Source organism: Melospiza georgiana, chromosome 16 (assembly GCF_028018845.1).
Source record: "Melospiza georgiana isolate bMelGeo1 chromosome 16, bMelGeo1.pri, whole genome shotgun sequence".
In the NCBI taxonomy this organism is placed as follows: Eukaryota; Metazoa; Chordata; class Aves; order Passeriformes; family Passerellidae; genus Melospiza; species Melospiza georgiana.
This window is the reverse complement of record NC_080445.1, coordinates 13805057-13823185: the sequence shown is the minus strand read 5'-3', so window position 1 is coordinate 13823185 and position 18129 is coordinate 13805057. Positions and strand designations below refer to the sequence as shown.

Sequence of the window (18129 nt, the reverse complement as noted above, 5' to 3'; positions counted from 1 at the left end):
ACCTCCATGAGACCCCTAAAATCCCACCCGAGACCCCCAAAACCCCTCAGGGACCCCCCCCCCCGATCTCCTCACAGACCCTTCAGGAGGATTCAATACCCCCAAAATCCCCTCAGGACCCCCAAAATCAATGCCAGAACCCCCAAAATCCTCCCTGGAACCCCAAAACTCCACCTGGGACCCCCACGATCTCCTCACAGACCCTTCAGGAGGATCTGAGACCACCAAAAATCCCCCTCAGGAGCCCCAAAAATCTGCCTGAGACCCCTAAAATCCCACCTGAGACCCCCAAAACCCATCAGGGACCCCCCATATCTCTTCACAGACCCTTCAGGAGGATTCAAGACCTCCAAAATCCCCTCAGGGACCTCCAAAATCCCCTCAGGACCCCTGAAATCAACACCAGAACCCCCAAAATCCCCCCTGGGACCCCAAAAACTCCACTCAGAACCCCTGAAATCCCCTCAGGGACCCCCAAAATCCACCTGAGACCCCCAAAATCCCCTCAGGGACCCCCAAAATCCCCTCAGGTGCTTGGGAAACAGGAGGTGGCCCCTGGGTCACCTGGCCCAAAGTTTCCCTCAGCCCTTCAAAGGAATAGGAGGCAGAACTTTCACAGTGTAAGGACTTGGTGCCATTCATGGTTCTAATCCTGAAATCAGAAGTTCTGAAGGGTTTTTCCTTGTTGTTGAATCCAATTTTAAACAATTCTAATTCTTAAAAAAAAAAAAAGAAAGCAGCAGATTTTTTTGATGCTTCTTAAATTGTTTCCTTTAATAGGAAGTGCTGCTTTACTCTACCTTGTGCTTCAGAAACAAACGTTTGCCTTCCAAAAATATACAGTGTACACATCCTCTGTAGCTATAGATACAAACATTTACAAAGAAACAAGCAGGCTGGAGTGGAGAGAAAAAAAAAAAAAAAATATAATCACAGAAGGCCTTCCCAGAGCCAGAGCAGCCGGGCTCACCCTGATGTAAACAGCACCGGGCTGCTGCAAAAACATCAGAAAAAGTTCCATACCCCGCAGAGGTTTGGGAACATCACAAAAAGTTCCATACCCCGCAGAGGTTTGGGAACATCAGGAAAGCTTCCCCAGCCCGCAGAGGTTGGGATGGAGGAATTGCAGAGGAATCGATGCTGTCGGTTCCCATCCCCTCCTCGTCCCGGGACGTGCACCCGCCCCAGCGCTGCCCGGGGCCGCGGGCGGAGCTCGGCTCTGCTGCTCCCCAGAGGAAAAGGCGCTTCCCAGGCGTTTGGGTTTTGTCTCCGGGGCTTGCCGGGCTCAGGGCTAGCGGATGGGCCGGTAGGGGAAGGCGACGCCCGGGATGAAGGTCTGCACGGGGTGCGCGGGCAGCGCGGGGTAGCCCAGGGGAGGCGTGTGGATGTGCGGGTAGAAGCCGGGGGGCAGAGCCCCGTGTGTCGGCTGCTGCACCGGGCCCGAAATCACCAGCTGGAGAAGGCTGTGGGGAGAAATTCACACAGGAGAGACGTGATTAGAGCAGCTTTTGGTGTGGTTCTAAGGGTAATTCACATCCAACTCACAGCGCTGCTGTGAGAAGTGCATATTGCATGGCACTGTGCAGATATTTACCATGTGTATTTTGATGTATTGATTAGCAGTGCTGTACTAACATCTTAATAATATGATAAATGTAGTCTTGTAGTTAAAAGGTAACTTTTGTAGTTAAAATAAGAACAATGTTAGTGGGATTTTTTTAAGAAAGGAATGAGGCACTCGCACCAGATAGCAGCCCCAGGACACCTGAATCTTTCAGAGAAAAGGAATTTATTGCCTCATTATCAGAAGAAACGAACTTCTTCCTGCCTCGAAGGTGCTCTTAGGATTCAGAAGAAGAAGTTGACACAGAACATAATCCTGTGTTTGAATGGAATTTATGCATCATGTATGAAGTGTATGAATATGCAACAGGCTGTTGCTTTTAAGGGTTAATCCTTTGTTAATGTGTGTCCTTTTCGGGCTCGTGCTGCCCTGGATGTCCATAACTCTTTGTCTTTATTATCTCATATTGTCCTAATTCAAATGGTCCAAATTATTATTACTCTAATTGTATTACTATTTTTATAACCATTTTATTACTATTAAACTTTTAAAATTTTAAAAACAAGTGATTGGCGTTTTTCACACAGCTGCTGAGCACCAGGAGAACAGTGACACAATTCTGATCTTTACAGCTGCCAGGAGACTTTTTCTCCCTTTCCCCACCCTTTTTTTTAAGCCCTACTCTTTTAGCAAAAAGGCAAGAAGCAACTGCAAAGCTAGAAGCAGTTGCAAGGGCTCAGAGTCAGGTAAAACCAGTGGGGAGTTAGAGATGGGACAATTAGGGGCAGGTTCCTTGCTGGAATTTCATTTCCCTTTCCTGTGCCTTTGTTCTAAGACACACTGAAGCCCCTTTCTGTCAGGAATCCAGGGAGGAAGCATCCAGCACTGTGTCATCTTTATCCCTGTGCTAAAGTGCACATGAATAAAGGCCAAATTCCACAGGGACAAATTTTTAGAGGAGATTTTGTCTCAGCAGCCTTTGAGTGTCTTGGAACATGCATCAAAGCCAACAGAGCTGTAAAAAGTCTCTTACTTGTTATGTGGTAGCCTGGAGCACACAGTCCTCAAGTCATCTGAAAGAGGACACAAGATTGACAATAAGGATAAAGCAGAAATTAGAGTTGTTTTCCTCTTTGCTGTCCTTTCTAGGAAGGTCAGATAACTGAATAATCATGAATTTTACTGATTAATTACTGATTACTGAATCTGTCAGTAACCTATCATTATCAGTCAGCAAGAGATCCAGAATCCCTCTCAGGCCCAAAACTTTCATAGGAGAGAAAATATTTCTCCATTTCAAGGTGTGACTCTGCCCAGTACCTGTTTTGTACTGGTTTTGGGTTTTTTAACCACTGTTACCTTAAAGAATGGGTTGGGGTTTTCTTGCTGGGATCTATCAACTAGAAATTGCACTTTTATCACCTCCAAACTTCTGCTAAAGCAGAATAGCTAGAACTAAGGAATTTAACAACATATCCCATTGATAAAGTGTTTTCAGGAATAGCTTAAGAACAAAATCCTGCCTTTGCAGACACACACAGCCCCAAAAAATTGAAATATCTGAACCCCAAACACTGAAATACCTGATATTTCAGCAGCCCCTTACACTGAACTACCTTCCACAGAAAGAGCAAGTGCTCAGAATGTTCCAGCTAAGAACAAACACAGCTGAAATCAGCCCTCAGATCAAAACCCTCTGATTGCTGTTTGTTCTTATAACACTCAGAGTTACTTTCTAAAAGATGAGGAGGAAGAACAGTGAAATTGGACCAGCAGCACTGGTTCAGTCAGGACAAAAGCATCAGATCCCTGTTTGGCAGAGGCAGTTGTGGTCTGCACTTAATGTCCCAGCTGTTAGAGAGCTTCAACCCCTCTGGTATAACCTAAAATTGTCTGGTTTTAAAGAGAATATCACAAGAGAAGAGTCTGTGTGGCTGACCCTGCCCTGTGTTGAGCCACTTCCTTTTTATCTCTCTGCATGTCTTTTGGAAAGAAGTGGCTTTGGAGGCAGGAAAGCCAGACAAAAGCCAGGCTAGCAGCCCTTTTTTACTGAGTTTAGCTGAATTTGGACACCCTGTAATGGTGTCTCATTATAGGTGAGCTGAAGTCATAAAAGTTTCAGCTGAAGATAAATTATTTGCTTTTCACATTCTTTGTCTAGCACACCCACCCAGGGGTTTATGTGCTCGTGGCCTCTCCTCCAGCTGGCAGACTCAGAGAACTTATACTGAAGAAAATCAAACAGTGCTTTTTAAATGGCTACAGGCAATTCTGAGGGGGACAAAGTGTCAGACACCCAGATACAGTGTCTGACACTGCACAGTGCAGGGCTGTGGATCAGTCCCCACTCTGACCCACCCAAAGCAGTGAACTCTCCTTCTTACTCTCCCTCCAGCTATTTTTCCTGAACTATTTTGTGCAGTATCACTTTCTAACAGGGCAAACTACTGATTATACTGTGAACACCTTGATCTTTACTCCCTCACCCCAAAACTGCCTCTTACAACTTGTGGAGGAGAAGAATCCCTCTGCCAGCCCCACAGGCAACTCACCTCTGGTGCACAGGAGAGCTCCTGATGCCATGGCCACTTGCAAAGCCTGAGCCAGCCTGTCCAGAGCAAGTTCAATCTCTTTGGATGCATTGAGAGGATTGAGTTCATCAGACAGTCTGTTAATGTCCTCCACCAGAGGAACCACGTGGTCAAAAGGCACCAGCCCCAGGCGCCCATAAAGGTTTTTCTCCGTTAAATGCCCCTGGAGCATCATAAGGACCTGCAGGACACACAGATGCAGCTTGGAATAGAGCTGGTGGCAATCCCTGTCTTCTCCTGAAGCTGAGTCCTTGGCAATTTTGCTGGGAGGGTGTCCATTGGAGAGAGAGGCTTTTTTCTTCCTGGTGTAGGCCAGGGGGGCCTTGACGCACCAGCGGATGAGGCCGGTGAGCGGGGTGAGCTCCAGGAAGCCCATGGGCAGGTTGGCTGCGATGGGAGTGTTCAGGAAGGTGATCAGGATCAAACGAGGGTCCTCAAAGATCCAGGAGACAATCAGCTCCAGCAGGTCTGAGGGAGGGATCAGCTCATCTGCAGATAGGAGGGTTAGTGGTGGGTAAGCTGAGCCTTTGTTATCTTATTTATTAATTCAGGTTCTAATTAGTCTCTCACATACACTCATCCTACACTGTCCCAGTTACAATTTCTGAACCTCCCCAGCTCTACTGTTTTTCCCAAGACACAACTATGTTCCTGTCACCTTCATCTTCCCCACCTATTCCAAAGATACCACCAAACACTGATATTTATCCCCTTTCCCAGCCAAGATTCTCTTGTCATTTTCTTCTCTGCCACCCATCACCTGCTCATTTTTTCCCTAATGTAATTCTCCATTTATCCCTGGCCACAGGAAGCACAATGGGCAAGGGAAATAGGAAAAGCTTGTTGGGTGAAGAGAAGGAAGTGCCAATAACTTAACTCATTTATTTTAATCCTTACATACCTAAACAAATGTGTCTTGTGGAAAAACACAAAGCAACAACACAATTACATGGCATAGAAAGGATTATAGGATTATGTAAAGCTTCAGGTGAGAAGAGAAAGATGGTCATGAACTTGACTACAGACAAGAGAAACCCTGACACATCACCCTGTCACAGGGGGAATACTGCATTGGAAGAGCAAGCTCCCTTTTTCTGTGTCACCAAAAAACAACTCAAATAAAATAAGGAATTTAAAAATTACTTCCTATGACTCAAGCTATTTCCTTTCTGACATGATGATGGGATATAAAATCTGAGCTCTGAGCTCTACCAAATACTTTATAAAAACAACATAAAGGCTAAGCCTGAACCTCTCTTTCACCCTCAGTAATGCCAAGCTGTTTATTTGGAGAGGAGTGTGCAAAGCATTTCCTTTATCAATAACAGCATTTGCTTTTCTGGAGTGTAGGTGGTGTTGGTACTCAGTGTATGGCTGTTCTCTGATCTACCATGAGCCTTCTGTGGCTGAGTAGAGCTAAATCAATCTCATTTTAGACACCTAAAAGTGTCTGAGCAAGAAGCTGAGGCAGGCTGTGCCACTGGCAGGTCACACACACAGTTAAAGAGTGCACTGGAGTTATGTTGATTGTGTTTCTCACCACTGCTCCACAGAAATCCTGCTCCAGCCTGCCAACATTCAGAACTTGTTTAACCCCTTTTTGGAAGGGATCAGACTGACAGGCAACTGAGCCCAGACAGATCAACTTTCACTCCCAGAGCTGCTCAGTCAGCAAGGCCCCATGTCCTTTGCCCTCTGTGGGGGACAACGCCCTTTGTGTCAGGTGTTCCTGGCTGCTTCTCCAACACAGACTCTCCCTTGTTTCCCACAGAAGCTGTGGAATCCAAATCCCTGGCAGTGCCCAAGGCCAGGCTGGACAGGGCTTGGAGGAACCTGGGACAGTGGAAGGTGTCCCTGCCATGGCAGGGGTGGAACAAGCTGAGCTTTAATGTCCATTCCAACCCAAACCAGGCTGGAATTCTAAGTCAGCCACAGAGGGGTTATTTTTATTCCCATCCCAGTGCCAGATGAGGCAACAGCCACACCCCTGAGCTTCCTCTGGCAATAATTACATGGTAACACCTCTTTAGGATTCCAGCAGTTACATCTCTTGCAACAGTTCACTCATGGTGCATGACACTGCAGTTCTCACTTGGAAAGAGGCACTTTTACCTGAGGAGAGGTCGTAGAGAGCTGTGACTGAGGTGATGAACTGGCAGCAGAAGCGAGGGCTGGCAGTGAAGATCTGCTTCAGGGTCTGGATGGAGCCTGGCACCAGGTTGCAATAATCATCCACCAGGGCTCGGGCCAGCCTCACACAGAACACAGCTGGGGTCCTCTGCAGGGACAGCACACAGGGGACACAATCACACCTGTCACTGCTCCCCACCTGCCCCATTGGCACTGCCTTGCTGTGGGTGCTCTCTCTCAGCTCATCAAACACCCACTCTCACAGCAATAAAATCACTGTACTGCAGTATCAAAATAGACTGTGATAGCTTGAGTTTATGTCACAGGCATCTTTTATGAAAAATCCTTTCCTTAGGATTTTTCCTCCTGAGAAGCTGGGAGGCCTCAGGAACAAAATGTAAACATTGATTATCTGCTGCTGTGGAATGCAACAGGTGCATCTGGGATTGGTCTCATGTGGTTGTTTCTAATTAATGGCCAATCACAGTCAGCTGGCTCGGACTCTCTGTCCAAGACAGAGCCTTAATTATCATTCCTATTCTATTCTATTCTATTCTATTCTATTCTATTCTATTCTATTCTATTCTATTCTATTCTATTCTATTCTATTCTATTCTATTCTATTCTATTCTATTCTATGCCAGCCTTCTGATGAAATCCTTTCTTCTATTCTTTTAGTATGGTTTTAATGTAATATATATCATAAAATAATAAATCAGCCTTCTGAAACATGGAGTCAGATCCTCACCTCTTCCCTCATCCCAAGACACCTGCGAACACGGTCACAAGTTTACAGCAGCTGTGGCTTAAACCTGAAACCTTTTAGATCAATATTTTGACTTAGAGAGCTTTTTTTTAATACTTCAGAAACATTTTTTTCCTGTGAGGGCACTGAGGCCCTAGCACAAGTTGCCCAGAGAAGCTGTGGCCTTTCCAACCTGGTCTAGAAGTGTTCAAGGCCACACTGGACAGGGCTTGGAGCAACCTGGGACAGTGGAAGGTTTTTCTTCAATTTGGGATGAGCTTTAAGGTCCTTTCCATCACAAACCATTCTGTAGTTCAACTGCTTCAGTCCCAGAGCAACTGGTTCAGCTGCCATGCCTGATATTTTTAATGTGGAAAATATTCTCTGTGTGAAATCCTCACGTCACTTAACAGCTGCCATCTGAAATAAAAATGCACCTTGTCCTGCTATGTCCCATCCTGCCCTCCCAAAAACTCACCATGTGGGAGAAAAGGGACCCCAGCAAACAGGAGATCTGCCTCCTCCCCCCTTCCCTCCCAGCACAGCCTTCCTGCTCCTGCCCCTGTGTCAGCTGTGAGCTCTGCACATCCCACAGGGGCAGCAGGAACAAAGGTGCACTTCCCAAAGCCCTCGGTGGGGAATCTCAGTGGGAAAGGAAAAGACAGAGGAGATCTCCAACCTGCTGCATTCACAGAAGACAGACACAGGTATTTTGTGCCCAAATTTCAAGGGGATTGTCTCTTCCACACCCAATCCTGCACATCAGGAAGGGTTTATTTCCCAAGCTCCAGAGTCAGCTTCTTCAGGCAATGTGACCAAGGTTTGCTCCCTGCTTTGGTCAAAACCTCCACTGAGCCCTTTCAATATGCAGGGTTTGGAGGGTTTACTGACAGTAAAAAAACACCCAAACAATTTTTTTCTCCCATTGCAGCACATTAATGGATTAGCAAAGCTCTCCCTGATGGCAGAGCACAGGAATGGGCACAAGCACAGACATGGGACAGCTGAAACTGCCAGGGAGGAGGAGCTGACTGTGGCCAGCTGTGCCCCAGCTCAGTGTGCCCACCCTGGAGCACACCCTGAGCCCTTCCCCCAGGCACCCCTGCCTGCACAGGAGCTGTACCTGCAGCCAGAAGGCAGCACACTCCAGCACAGGCACCCTGCAGACAGCCACTGCCATGGAGACCAGCTTCCCCAGCAGGGCCATCCTGCTGTCATCTGCTTTGTTCCCCTGGGGGCTGAAGAGAGATGAGAAGATGACCTGCCGGACTGAATCCTTGGTCTGCTCCTGGAAATAATTGCACATGATCTCAAGGAGCTGAAGTTCCTGAAGTGGGGTCAGTCTCTGAAAGAAAACAAAAGCAAAGCTGTAAAATACACTGAGCCTCTTGAAGGACCATAAAACAAGTGAAAAGACAGGAACAGCCAAGGCTGAGAGCATCCCTTTGGGCTAAGGGACTCAATACTTATGCACAGCACACACATTCAAGCTTTCTGAACCACCAGTGCATTTATGTGGTGACACTGAAGAGCTCCAGGTTTCATTTGAACACCAAAGCTGGTGCTTGCTGCACCTGCAAGTGCTGCCCACCAAGTGAGAGATGAGACTGACATTGCTGGGGGAGGAAATATTTCCTCCCTGAGAGCACTGAGAGCTGCAGGGCCACATACTCCAACAGCCACCAGCACCTGTGACTTCTCAGTGCTCATCTCTGAGCTCCAGCTCCATCCCAAACCCCCCAAACACCCTGGCAGGGCCCAGCTGCAGCACTCGGGGATGTGGGCAGTGCCCAAGGTCCCCACCACACCTGGAATCCTGGGCACCCATCAGGGACTGGCCAGCAGCCCCCTCCCTGCCAAAATCCTCAGTCACCAGCACCCCAGGGACCCTGAGCTGTCATTTTGGGGCTTTAGCTTCCAGCAGGAGAGACCCAGAGACCCAGTGCTGCCCATCTGAACCCTCAGCAGCAGAGCCTCGGGGACCCAGTCCTGCCCATCTCAGCCCTCAATCTACAGTAACAGAGCCTCAGGGACCCAGTCCTGTCCATCCCAGCTCTCAATCTACAGTAACAGAGCCTCATAGACCCAGTGCTGTCCATCTGAGCCCTCAATCTACAGTAACAGAGCCTGCCCATCTCAGCCCTCAGTCTCCAGCAGCAAAGCCTCAGGGACCCATTGCTGTCCATCCCAGCCCTCAATCTACAGTAACAGAGCCTCAGGGACCTAGTCCTGTCCATCTCAGCCCTCAATATCCAGTAACAGAGCCTCATAGACCCAGTCCTGCCCATCTCAGCCCCCAGCCCGCGCCGGAGGGCTCCTGTCCCGTCCTGAGGCCTCAGGCTCCAGCAGGGATCCTGTGCTGAGCTCCTGGGCCTGCCCTCGTGTGTCCCCCGCGCCCCCCGGGCCGGTCCCGCTCCGCCCGGGGTGTCGGTGCCGCACCTTGGGCGGCGCTCCGCGCTCCTTGGGGACCTGGAAGAGGAACTCCTCGAGCAGATCTGTGGGGCCCTTGTCCACCAGCGGCAGCGGCGAGTTCTGCAGCTGGCTGCTGAAGTAGATGTCCAGGTGGTAGAGCACCTCCTTGGCGGCGCTCAGCGCGTCCCGCCGCAGCAGCGAGTGCCGGATGTCGCTCATGGCCCCGCTCCGCTCCCGGTCCCGCTCCCGCTCCGCTCCCGGCCCCGCTCGGCGCGGCCTCCCCTCGGCGGCGCGGACGGGCGGGCGCTACGGCGGCCCGGCCAGGACAAAAACGGTCACGCGCTGTCGCCGCCTTCACCGGCAGCGCCGCCTGGCGGGCCCGCCCGCGGGGGTAACGGGGGCTCGGCCGTGAGGGAACCGGGCTCGGGATGGGCGGGGAGCACCTGGGCATGGGAGCAGCTTATCCTGGGGGACTCAGGCGGTGCCAACCCTGGGAGGAGCCTGGCCCTGAGGGAGTATTGCCCCTGGAGGGACACTCTCTTGGCCCTCTGGTGCTGGGGTTGAGCCAAGGGCTCTCAGCATGGAGGGCTGGAGCTCTGGGCGTGAGGGGCATGGAGCTCTGGGCATGAGGGGATATGGGCCCTGGGGGCTGCTGCTTGGGCTGGCTCAGGGGCTCCTGCCTTGGGAGAAGCTTGGCTCTTGGCTGTGGGCTTTGGGAAGTGCCCTTTAGTTCCTGCTGCCTTTGGGGGATGTGCAGGAGTGGGGTTTAGCCCCGGGGGGAGGATTGGCCCTGAGGGTGGTCCAGCCCTGGGGGTGTTGGCATGAAAGGGGTCTGATCTTTGTGGGGTCTGGGCCCAGAAGTGGTGTTAAACCCTGGGACTCTGCTTTGAGGGGGTCTTAGCCTGGGTGGGACAGGATCTGGAGGGACCTTGTCTCAGGAGGGTCTTGCTCCTGGGTCTGGCCCCTGGGGGGTTCCTGACCTGAAGAGGGATTGACCCTGGAGGGTTTGCCTGCGGAAACCTGGGGAGCCTGCTGGGGGTTCTAGGTCCAGCCCTGATCCCATGGTGGGGAGCAGCCCTTCTCTGGAGGGTGCCTGGCTCCAGGGGAGAGGCTGGCAGGGCCCCCAGTCCCCCGAGGATCACTGCACACCTTCTGGGAACCACAGCAGCTGCCTTTGGAGGCAGGGACATCAGCCAAGGCCACTGGGACAGCGCTGTGTGAGTGGCTGGGGTGGAGAGCTGCCACCCCCCAGCACTGCAGGTGACCGCCTGGGGAGGGTCTGGGGATGGGCACCATGGCAGGGATTTGTTATTCTTTTGGGAATTTTGGCTTCACACCCAAATACCACACTGGGATGGCTCCTGCTGGCCCCAGCACACTCACAGCCTGCTGGACATGTGGGGTGCCTTGTGGGAATCATTTGTGTTGGTGAAATAAACACTTTTTAAGAGAATTTGTATCTGGTGATGACTGAGAGTTGCCCATGACATGCGTTGGGAAGCTGCTGATCCCCACAAGAGATCTCTGACATTCATTCCACCTCGCAGAGCTCTTGTTGTCATTTTAATCCCTCTTGGCCTTACCTGTGGTGGGAGGCATTGGCAGAGGTTGAAAGAGCTCTTTTTTCACTGAGCAGCCCTTTGCTTCCGTGAAAAATGCCATATGGAGCCTGGGGCCTCACATGATCCTTGGCTGGGCACCCACCTGGCAAGGAGAGAGTGTCCCTCTCCATAAATGCAGGTGCAGATCCTCCCCCCTCCAGAGTCCCCGGACGACATCAAAGGTAGGTCCTGCTCTCCTCTCTTCCCACACCCCCAGGGGCTTCCCTTGACAGTGTCACCTCCTCCAGTGCAATTCTACCTCAATGCTCTTCTGGGCCAAACCTGAGTGCAGCTCAGGGGTGAATATGCCCCTTGTAGGTGCCTCTGCCTGGGAGGTTCAAAGGCTGCTGTGCTCTCCAGAAATGGGGAGGATTTATGGGTCTTTGGGCAATTTTGGCATGACCAAATCATGGCATTGCCCAGTGGCTGCGTTATCAACTGAAGGGACTGTGGTGTTAGAGGGAAGAGTTTGGAGCAGGTGTGCAAGTGGGAACAGTGAGGATTTAACTAGAGCAGCTGCCCCAGAAGGAAAAGTGAGCCTGAGGCCAGCAGATCCTTCCTCAGGCTGAGATCTGATGTGCCAAAAGCTGGAGCATTTGCCCATCCTCTCAGCCTGTTTGTCAGGCTCTGGGTGAGTTCAGGCACTCAGGAGCCCAGCCTTGGGCAGGGCTCAGGGCTCGGATCTGGTGAAACATTAGCCCAAGGCAGTCGAGTGCCAGGGGAAATCCTTCCCAAACGCCTTCCCCGTGGGTGGGAGCTGCAGCACTGCCTTTGCAGAGGGTCCTGAGGGAGCCAGCTGGGTGAGGATGGGGCAGGGGCACTGCTGGGTGAGAAATGGGCAGGGGCACTGCTGGGTGAGGATGGGCAGGGGCCCTGCTGGGTTAGAAATGGGCAGGGGCACTGCTGGGTGGGGATGGGCAGGGGCACTGCTGGGTGAGGATGGGGGGCAGGGGAGGGGGAGGTTACCCAGGTGAGGATGCTCCAGGCAGTGAGGAAGGTGGGGAGGGTGCCAGGGAGGAGCTATGCCTTGCCCTGTCCCAGCACAGCTGCTGTAGGGTCTTTGGGGTCACTGCCACTGATCCAGGGAAAGGTGGGAGAGGCACAAGCCAAGGGATTTTGGGCTCCCTGGCCACTGCTACCAATCCCAGGCCAGAAGAGGCTGAGCTCTTCCTCATGGGGAATGAGGAAGTCACTGCTCTGTGTCACCATTAAAGGGCACTTGCTCGCTGGCCAGGGAATTTTCCACTCCAGCCTTGTGAGTGACCTGGCCTCCTTCCAGGAGGGACAGGTAGGATGAGGCCCCATGCAACAGAGGTGCAATCCCTACATCCTGGTGGTTCCCCAGAAAACACCTCCCAGTGGAACCACTATGGCCAGTGGGAATACCCTGGTTATCCCTATTGTCCCAAATCCCCATCTCACCAGGAGGGCTGAGCCCCCCCTGCTCCTCTGCACAGGATGGCAGCCTCGAGGCCGGTGCTGTCGCTGCTGGTCGCAGCTCTCCTGCTGCACGTGGCCACCTCGCTGAAGATTGGTGCCTTCAACATCAGAGCCTTCGGGGACACCAAGATGGCCAACCAGACCATCGCAAACATCATCGTCTCTGTGAGTGCGGGGAGCAGCAGGCCTGGACATGCTCTGCTCTCTGGGGTGCAGCCAGCTTGGGCAGTGGGACACCTGCTTCATCCATCCATCCATCCATCCATCCATCCATCCATCCATCCATCCATCCATCCCTCCATCCATCCATCCATCCATCCATCCATCCATCCATCCATCCATCCATAATCCATCCATCCATCCATCCATCCATCCATCCATCCATCCATCCCTGTCCATCCATCCATCCATCATCCTCATCCATCCATCCTTCCATCCATCCATCCATCCATCCATCCATCCATCCATCCATCCATCCATCCACCCACCCATCCATCCACCCATCCACCCACCCCACCCATCATCCATCCATCCATCCATCCATCCATCCATCCATCCATCCATCCATCCATCCATCCATCCATCCACCCACCCATCCATCCACCCATCCACCCACCCCACCCATCCATCCATCCATCCATCCATCCATCCATCCATCCATCCATCCATCCATAATCCATCCATCCATCCATCCATCCATCCATCCATCCATCCATCCATCCACCCATCCACCCACCCCACCCATCCATCATCCATCCATCCATCCATCCATCCATCCATCCATCCATCCATCATCCATCCATCCATCCATAATCCATCCATCCATCCATCCATCCATCCATCCATCCATCCATCCATCCATAATCCATCCATCCATCCATAATCCATCCATCCATCCATCCATCCATCCATCCATCCATCCATCCATCCACACATCCATCCATCCATCCATCCATCCATCCATCCATCCATCCACCCATCCACCCACCCCACCCATCCATCATCCATCCATCCATCCATCCATCCATCATCCATCCATCCACCCATCCATCCATCCATCCATCCATCCATCCATCCATCCATCCATCATCCATCCATCCCTCATCCGTCCATCCATCCATCCATCCATCCATCCATCCATCCATCCATCCATCCATCCATCCACACACCTGCTCTTCCCCCATCACCATCTCCCACCTCAGGCCATCTCCACCCTTGCAGGTTCCCAGTCAAGGCTGGGTGAATTTGCTGCTGACCAGGTTCCTCCCCTGGAGCAGCTGCTGGGTAGGTGGTGGTGGACACACAGGGCACACCAGCACCGGGGTCCCCTCCCTGGCCCTGAGGTCCCTGCTGCCCTCCCACTGCCAGCCTGGGAGCCTCTGCAGCCCAGAGAGGCAGCCCCAGAGCAGCTCCTGGCCAGGGGAGAGCAGCTCTGAGCATTTTCCCCCAGATCCTGTCGGAGTACGACGTCGTGCTGGTGCAGGAGGTGCGGGACGCCGACCTGAGCGCTGTCAATGACCTCATGGAGCAGCTCAACGGGTGAGCCAATGGCTTGGGGTGGGAGTGACTGCAGAGGGGACTCTGGGGTGGATTCCAGCCCTGCCAGGGCACCTCTGGCTCCTCTGGAGAGAGCCTGGTGGATGCTGGGGAGCACCAGGAGCCTCCTCTCACCCTCTCCATAACTTGCTCCCAGTGCTGGGAAACACCCCTACGACTTTTTGATCAGCGTCCCCCTGGGTCGGGGCACCTACAAGGAGCAGTACCTCTTCATCTACAGGTAAGGGATGCTGCCAGGTGTCACCTGCTGCCCTCCCCAGCAGCCCCCAAAGGGGATGGGTACTTTGGGGACCCAGGAGCAGTGCTGGGGGCTGCCCTGCTCTCCTCCCTCAGGTCAGACATGGTCTCCGTGCTGGGAAGCTACTACTACGATGATGGCTGTGAATCCTGTGGGACTGACACCTTCAGCAGGGAGCCCTTCATTGTGAAGTTCTCCTCACCAACCACACGTGAGCAGAGCCCACCTTGGGGATGCCCAGACCTGGCACAGGGTGCCCTCCATGCAGGGCTGAGCCCAGAGCTGTGCCTCCCAAGCACAGGGGGGTTGCAATCCTCCACCAGGGTCCCACCCATGGGTGCCCAGGGGTCCTATCTCCCTGCCCAGCGTTGCCAGCAACCTCTGCTGTTTCCCACCATGTGCTATCTACCAATCACCTGTCATCTCCCACCATGAACTCTCTCCAGCTGTGCACCATCTCATATTTCTAGCTGCTTCCCACCATGTCCTATATCCCATTATGTGCTACCTCCCATCTTGTGCCACATCCCATCATCTGCTTCCTCTGGCTGAGTGCCATCTCCCATCATGAACCATCTCCTATCACCTGTCATCCCCTATCCCTTATATCTCCCATCATGTCCCATTTCCCACTTTGTTCCACTGCCTGCCCCATGTGCCATCACCTCCACCTCCTGAGAACCTCCTCAGGGCACACACACTATCCCATCTCCTGCCCAAAACCATTTTGGCTTGCAAATGCTAATGGGAAACAAGCAGCAAACCCCAAACAATGCACCAAGGCATGCAGCTCCCCACTGGAATTTCCAGTCTGAGGGACAGGCAGAGCACCAAACTCATCACACCCTTTCCCTTCAGCTGCTTTTCCTGGCCATTAGCTGGGGCTTGGCCTGGGGTGGTTTCCTGGGGTTCCCATTCCCTGCTCAGGACTGCACCAAGGCAGGGGCTGATGGCCAGCTGTCCTGCAGAGGTGCAGCAGTTCGTGTTGGTGCCTCTGCATTCGGAGCCCAGCCACGCAAGACAGGAGATCGACGCGCTGTACGATGTCTACACCGATGTCATCAACAAGTGGGGGACAAATGTAAGCTTGGGGAGCTTGGGGAGCCTCCCTGGGGCAGCCAGGTGGGCAGGTGGGATGGACATGTCCCACAGTGTGACCGTGTTCACAGGGGTTCTTGGATGAGGGAAGAGACAAGGATCTGACTCCATGTTTCAGAAGCTTTGATTTATGATATTATGGTATCAAAACTATACTAAAAGAATAGAAGAAAGGATTTTATCAGAAGGCTAGCTAAGAACAGAAAGAATGATAACAAAGACTCGTTGCTTGGACTCTCTGTCCAAGCCAGCTGACTGTGATTGGCTATTAATTAGAAACAACCAACATGACCTAATCACAGATGCACCTGTTGCATTCCACAGCAGCAGATAACCATTATTTACATTTTGCTCTTGAGGCCTCTCAGCTTCTCAGGAGAAAAAATCCTAAGGAAAGGGTTTTTCCTAAAAGATATCTGTGACACCACAGGAGGCCTCTTGTACCATCAGAGCAGGTGCCATCCCAGTTGTCTCCAAGCAGGGAGCTGCTGGATGGCCCTCCTGCCATTCCTGGGGGCTTCTCCATGCACACTGGGTCACCTCAGGGGGGGGTTTTAGATTAAGAAATCTCCCTCAAGATTTTAGGGAGCCCTTGCTCCCTCAAGGGACAGGGACTCAGTGCTGTGCCCTGCAGGACATGATCTTCCTGGGTGATTTCAACGCTGACTGCTCCTATGTGACGAGCTCCCAGTGGCCGTCCATCCGCCTGCGCTCCCTGAGCGCCTGCCAGTGGCTGATCCCCGACAGCGCCGACACCACCGTGGCCGACACCGACTGCGCCTACGACCGGTGGGTGCCGGGGCAGGGGGCACGGGGGGCTGGCACAGGGAGCACTGAGGGGCACTGACGCCCCCCTGATGCCTCGGCAGCATCGTGGCCTGTGGCACCGCCCTGCGCCAAGACATTGAAGCTGGCTCTGCCACCATCAACAACTTCCAGAGGAAATTCCAGCTCCAGCTCAAGGATGTGAGTGAGGGGTGGGTGAGGCGTGAGCCCACCAGCATTGGGATGTGCCCCACCGTAGCTCCTGGGAGTGTGGGAGGGCTCCCTGTTCCCAAGGGTGCCCCTAAGGGTGGTCTGACCCCAGCTGTTGTACTGAATCAACCCTCCTGATCATTTTGGGGTACAGTCTAAATTTTGGGGGTTGGAGTGGAGCATTGGGGTCCCAGCCAGCCATGAAAGTGGCAGTGGGTCCACATGAGCTCAGAGTTTATGAGTTGATTGTGGTCAGGGTGACTCTGCTCTCCCTCACATGCAGGCTTTGGCTGTCAGCGACCATTTCCCAGTGGAGGTGACCCTGAAAGCCCTCTGAGCCTGACCCCACACCAGTGGCTACCAGGACACCTCAGCACACACCTGCATCCCTCGTGGGAGCCCATGCACCACTGGTGCCAGCCAAGCTGCTCACTGTCCCTGCAAGGAGTCCTTGAGCTCCTGTGGAATGATTTTTGCTTTTTGCTTCCATTAAAAATGAGCCTTTCCTGCATCTGCAGCTCTGGAAGGGAGGTTCCTTCAGTATTCCCAGCAGCCCCTCAGCCCCCTGCCAGAGGGCCAGGGAGGTCCCCAGGGCTCCTGACCTGCTCCCATGGGGTGGTGAGCTCTGCTTCCCTCTCAGCTGATGGTGGCAAAGCCAGGACTGTGGGAAGGGGCTGGGGGCTCCAGGATTTCCAGGGTGCAGGATGCTCTGCTGCCAGCTCACAGGGCCACATCCTGGCAGAGCCTGCCTGGCTGTGGGGCTCTCCCTCACACACACGCTGACAGGGCGCTGACAGGGTGCAGGGAGGATGTGAATCAGCTCCCAGGGGGCTTCCCAAGGGGTTTCGGTGCCGACACAGCACCGAGGGACAGGGGATTCATCCCGAGACTGGGTGTGAGGACACAAAACCTGGAGCTGCCCGTGAGAGCCTGGCAAGTCCTGGCATGAGCAGCCACCAGAGTCAGCTCTGTTGTCATCCTGGGGTGATACCACGGGCCATGGCAGCCCTCCTGGGGCTACTTTGGGTCACATTTGGGCTCTTCTGGGTGACACTGGGGCTGCTGCAGGGGTTTGCAGCCATCCCCTCCGTCCTTGGCTGGTGGTGCTCACCTGCCTGACCCACACACTGGCCATTTCCTTCTCTTCCCTCTAATTACACTGTCTGAATCACCCAATTAAGGCCAGCGCCCTTCACCTCCTGCCTGGCCACCATGCCCACTCTGTCATCCAGATGCCCCCCCAGCTGGCAGCCCCCAAGTCCCACACACCCACCCAGTCCCACAGGGATGCCCCAGCATTTCCAATCTCCCTGTCTGTCCTTTGCTGTGTCAGCACAGGGATGGCTGGGCTGGCCCCACCCCGTCGCCCTGTGGGATTTTTGGTTTCCCAATGTGGGAAGGAGCCCAAAGTTATGTCAGAACCCCCAGGGGGTGTCAGACTCATCCTGCTTGGCTGGGAATAAAGCTGCCCGTCCTGCTGCCGGCAGGGCAGAGGTGCTGCACCTTCAGCCAGGTGAGGACAGCTCTGGGATCAGCGCCTTCAACTGCAGCCAGGTGGGACTGGGATCAACTGGGACGAGTGGGGATGAGGCTCCTTACCCCAGCAGTGGGGGTTGTGGTGAAGTTTAAGGATGTGGAACAGCCTGGGGTGCCTGGAATGCTGGCAGTGGTGGATGGGGCTGGTGGGCAGCAAAGGCACTCTGGTGGGGGAGTGGAGCTGGGTGATCACTGGAGCTGAAGAGGCAGGCTCACAGTGGTGAGACAGGATTTGTCTTCAT

The 18129-nt window shown here is 53.3% G+C and overlaps 2 protein-coding genes across 2 annotated transcripts; one reads left to right on the top strand and one right to left on the bottom strand.

The window, feature by feature from the left end:
• Positions 1 to 1024: 1024 nt before the first annotated feature.
• Positions 1025 to 9731, bottom strand: INTS15 (integrator complex subunit 15). Its single transcript, XM_058035512.1, has 6 exons — positions 9470 to 9731; positions 8154 to 8375; positions 6268 to 6433; positions 4117 to 4644; positions 2598 to 2637; positions 1025 to 1463 (listed from the first exon to the last, which is right to left on the bottom strand). The coding sequence occupies exons 1-6, from the start codon at positions 9659 to 9661 to the stop codon at positions 1292 to 1294; spliced, it is 1320 nt and encodes a 439-aa protein (XP_057891495.1). The 5' UTR covers positions 9662 to 9731; the 3' UTR covers positions 1025 to 1291.
• A 1476-nt stretch (positions 9732 to 11207) lies between these two features.
• On the top strand, positions 11208 to 16860 carry LOC131090285 (deoxyribonuclease-1-like). The gene is made up of 9 exons (XM_058035567.1): positions 11208 to 11225; positions 12501 to 12648; positions 13934 to 14022; positions 14177 to 14260; positions 14374 to 14489; positions 15247 to 15359; positions 16011 to 16165; positions 16246 to 16342; positions 16635 to 16860. The coding sequence occupies exons 2-9, from the start codon at positions 12502 to 12504 to the stop codon at positions 16686 to 16688; spliced, it is 855 nt and encodes a 284-aa protein (XP_057891550.1). The 5' UTR covers positions 11208 to 11225; position 12501; the 3' UTR covers positions 16689 to 16860.
• Positions 16861 to 18129: the final 1269 nt, after the last annotated feature.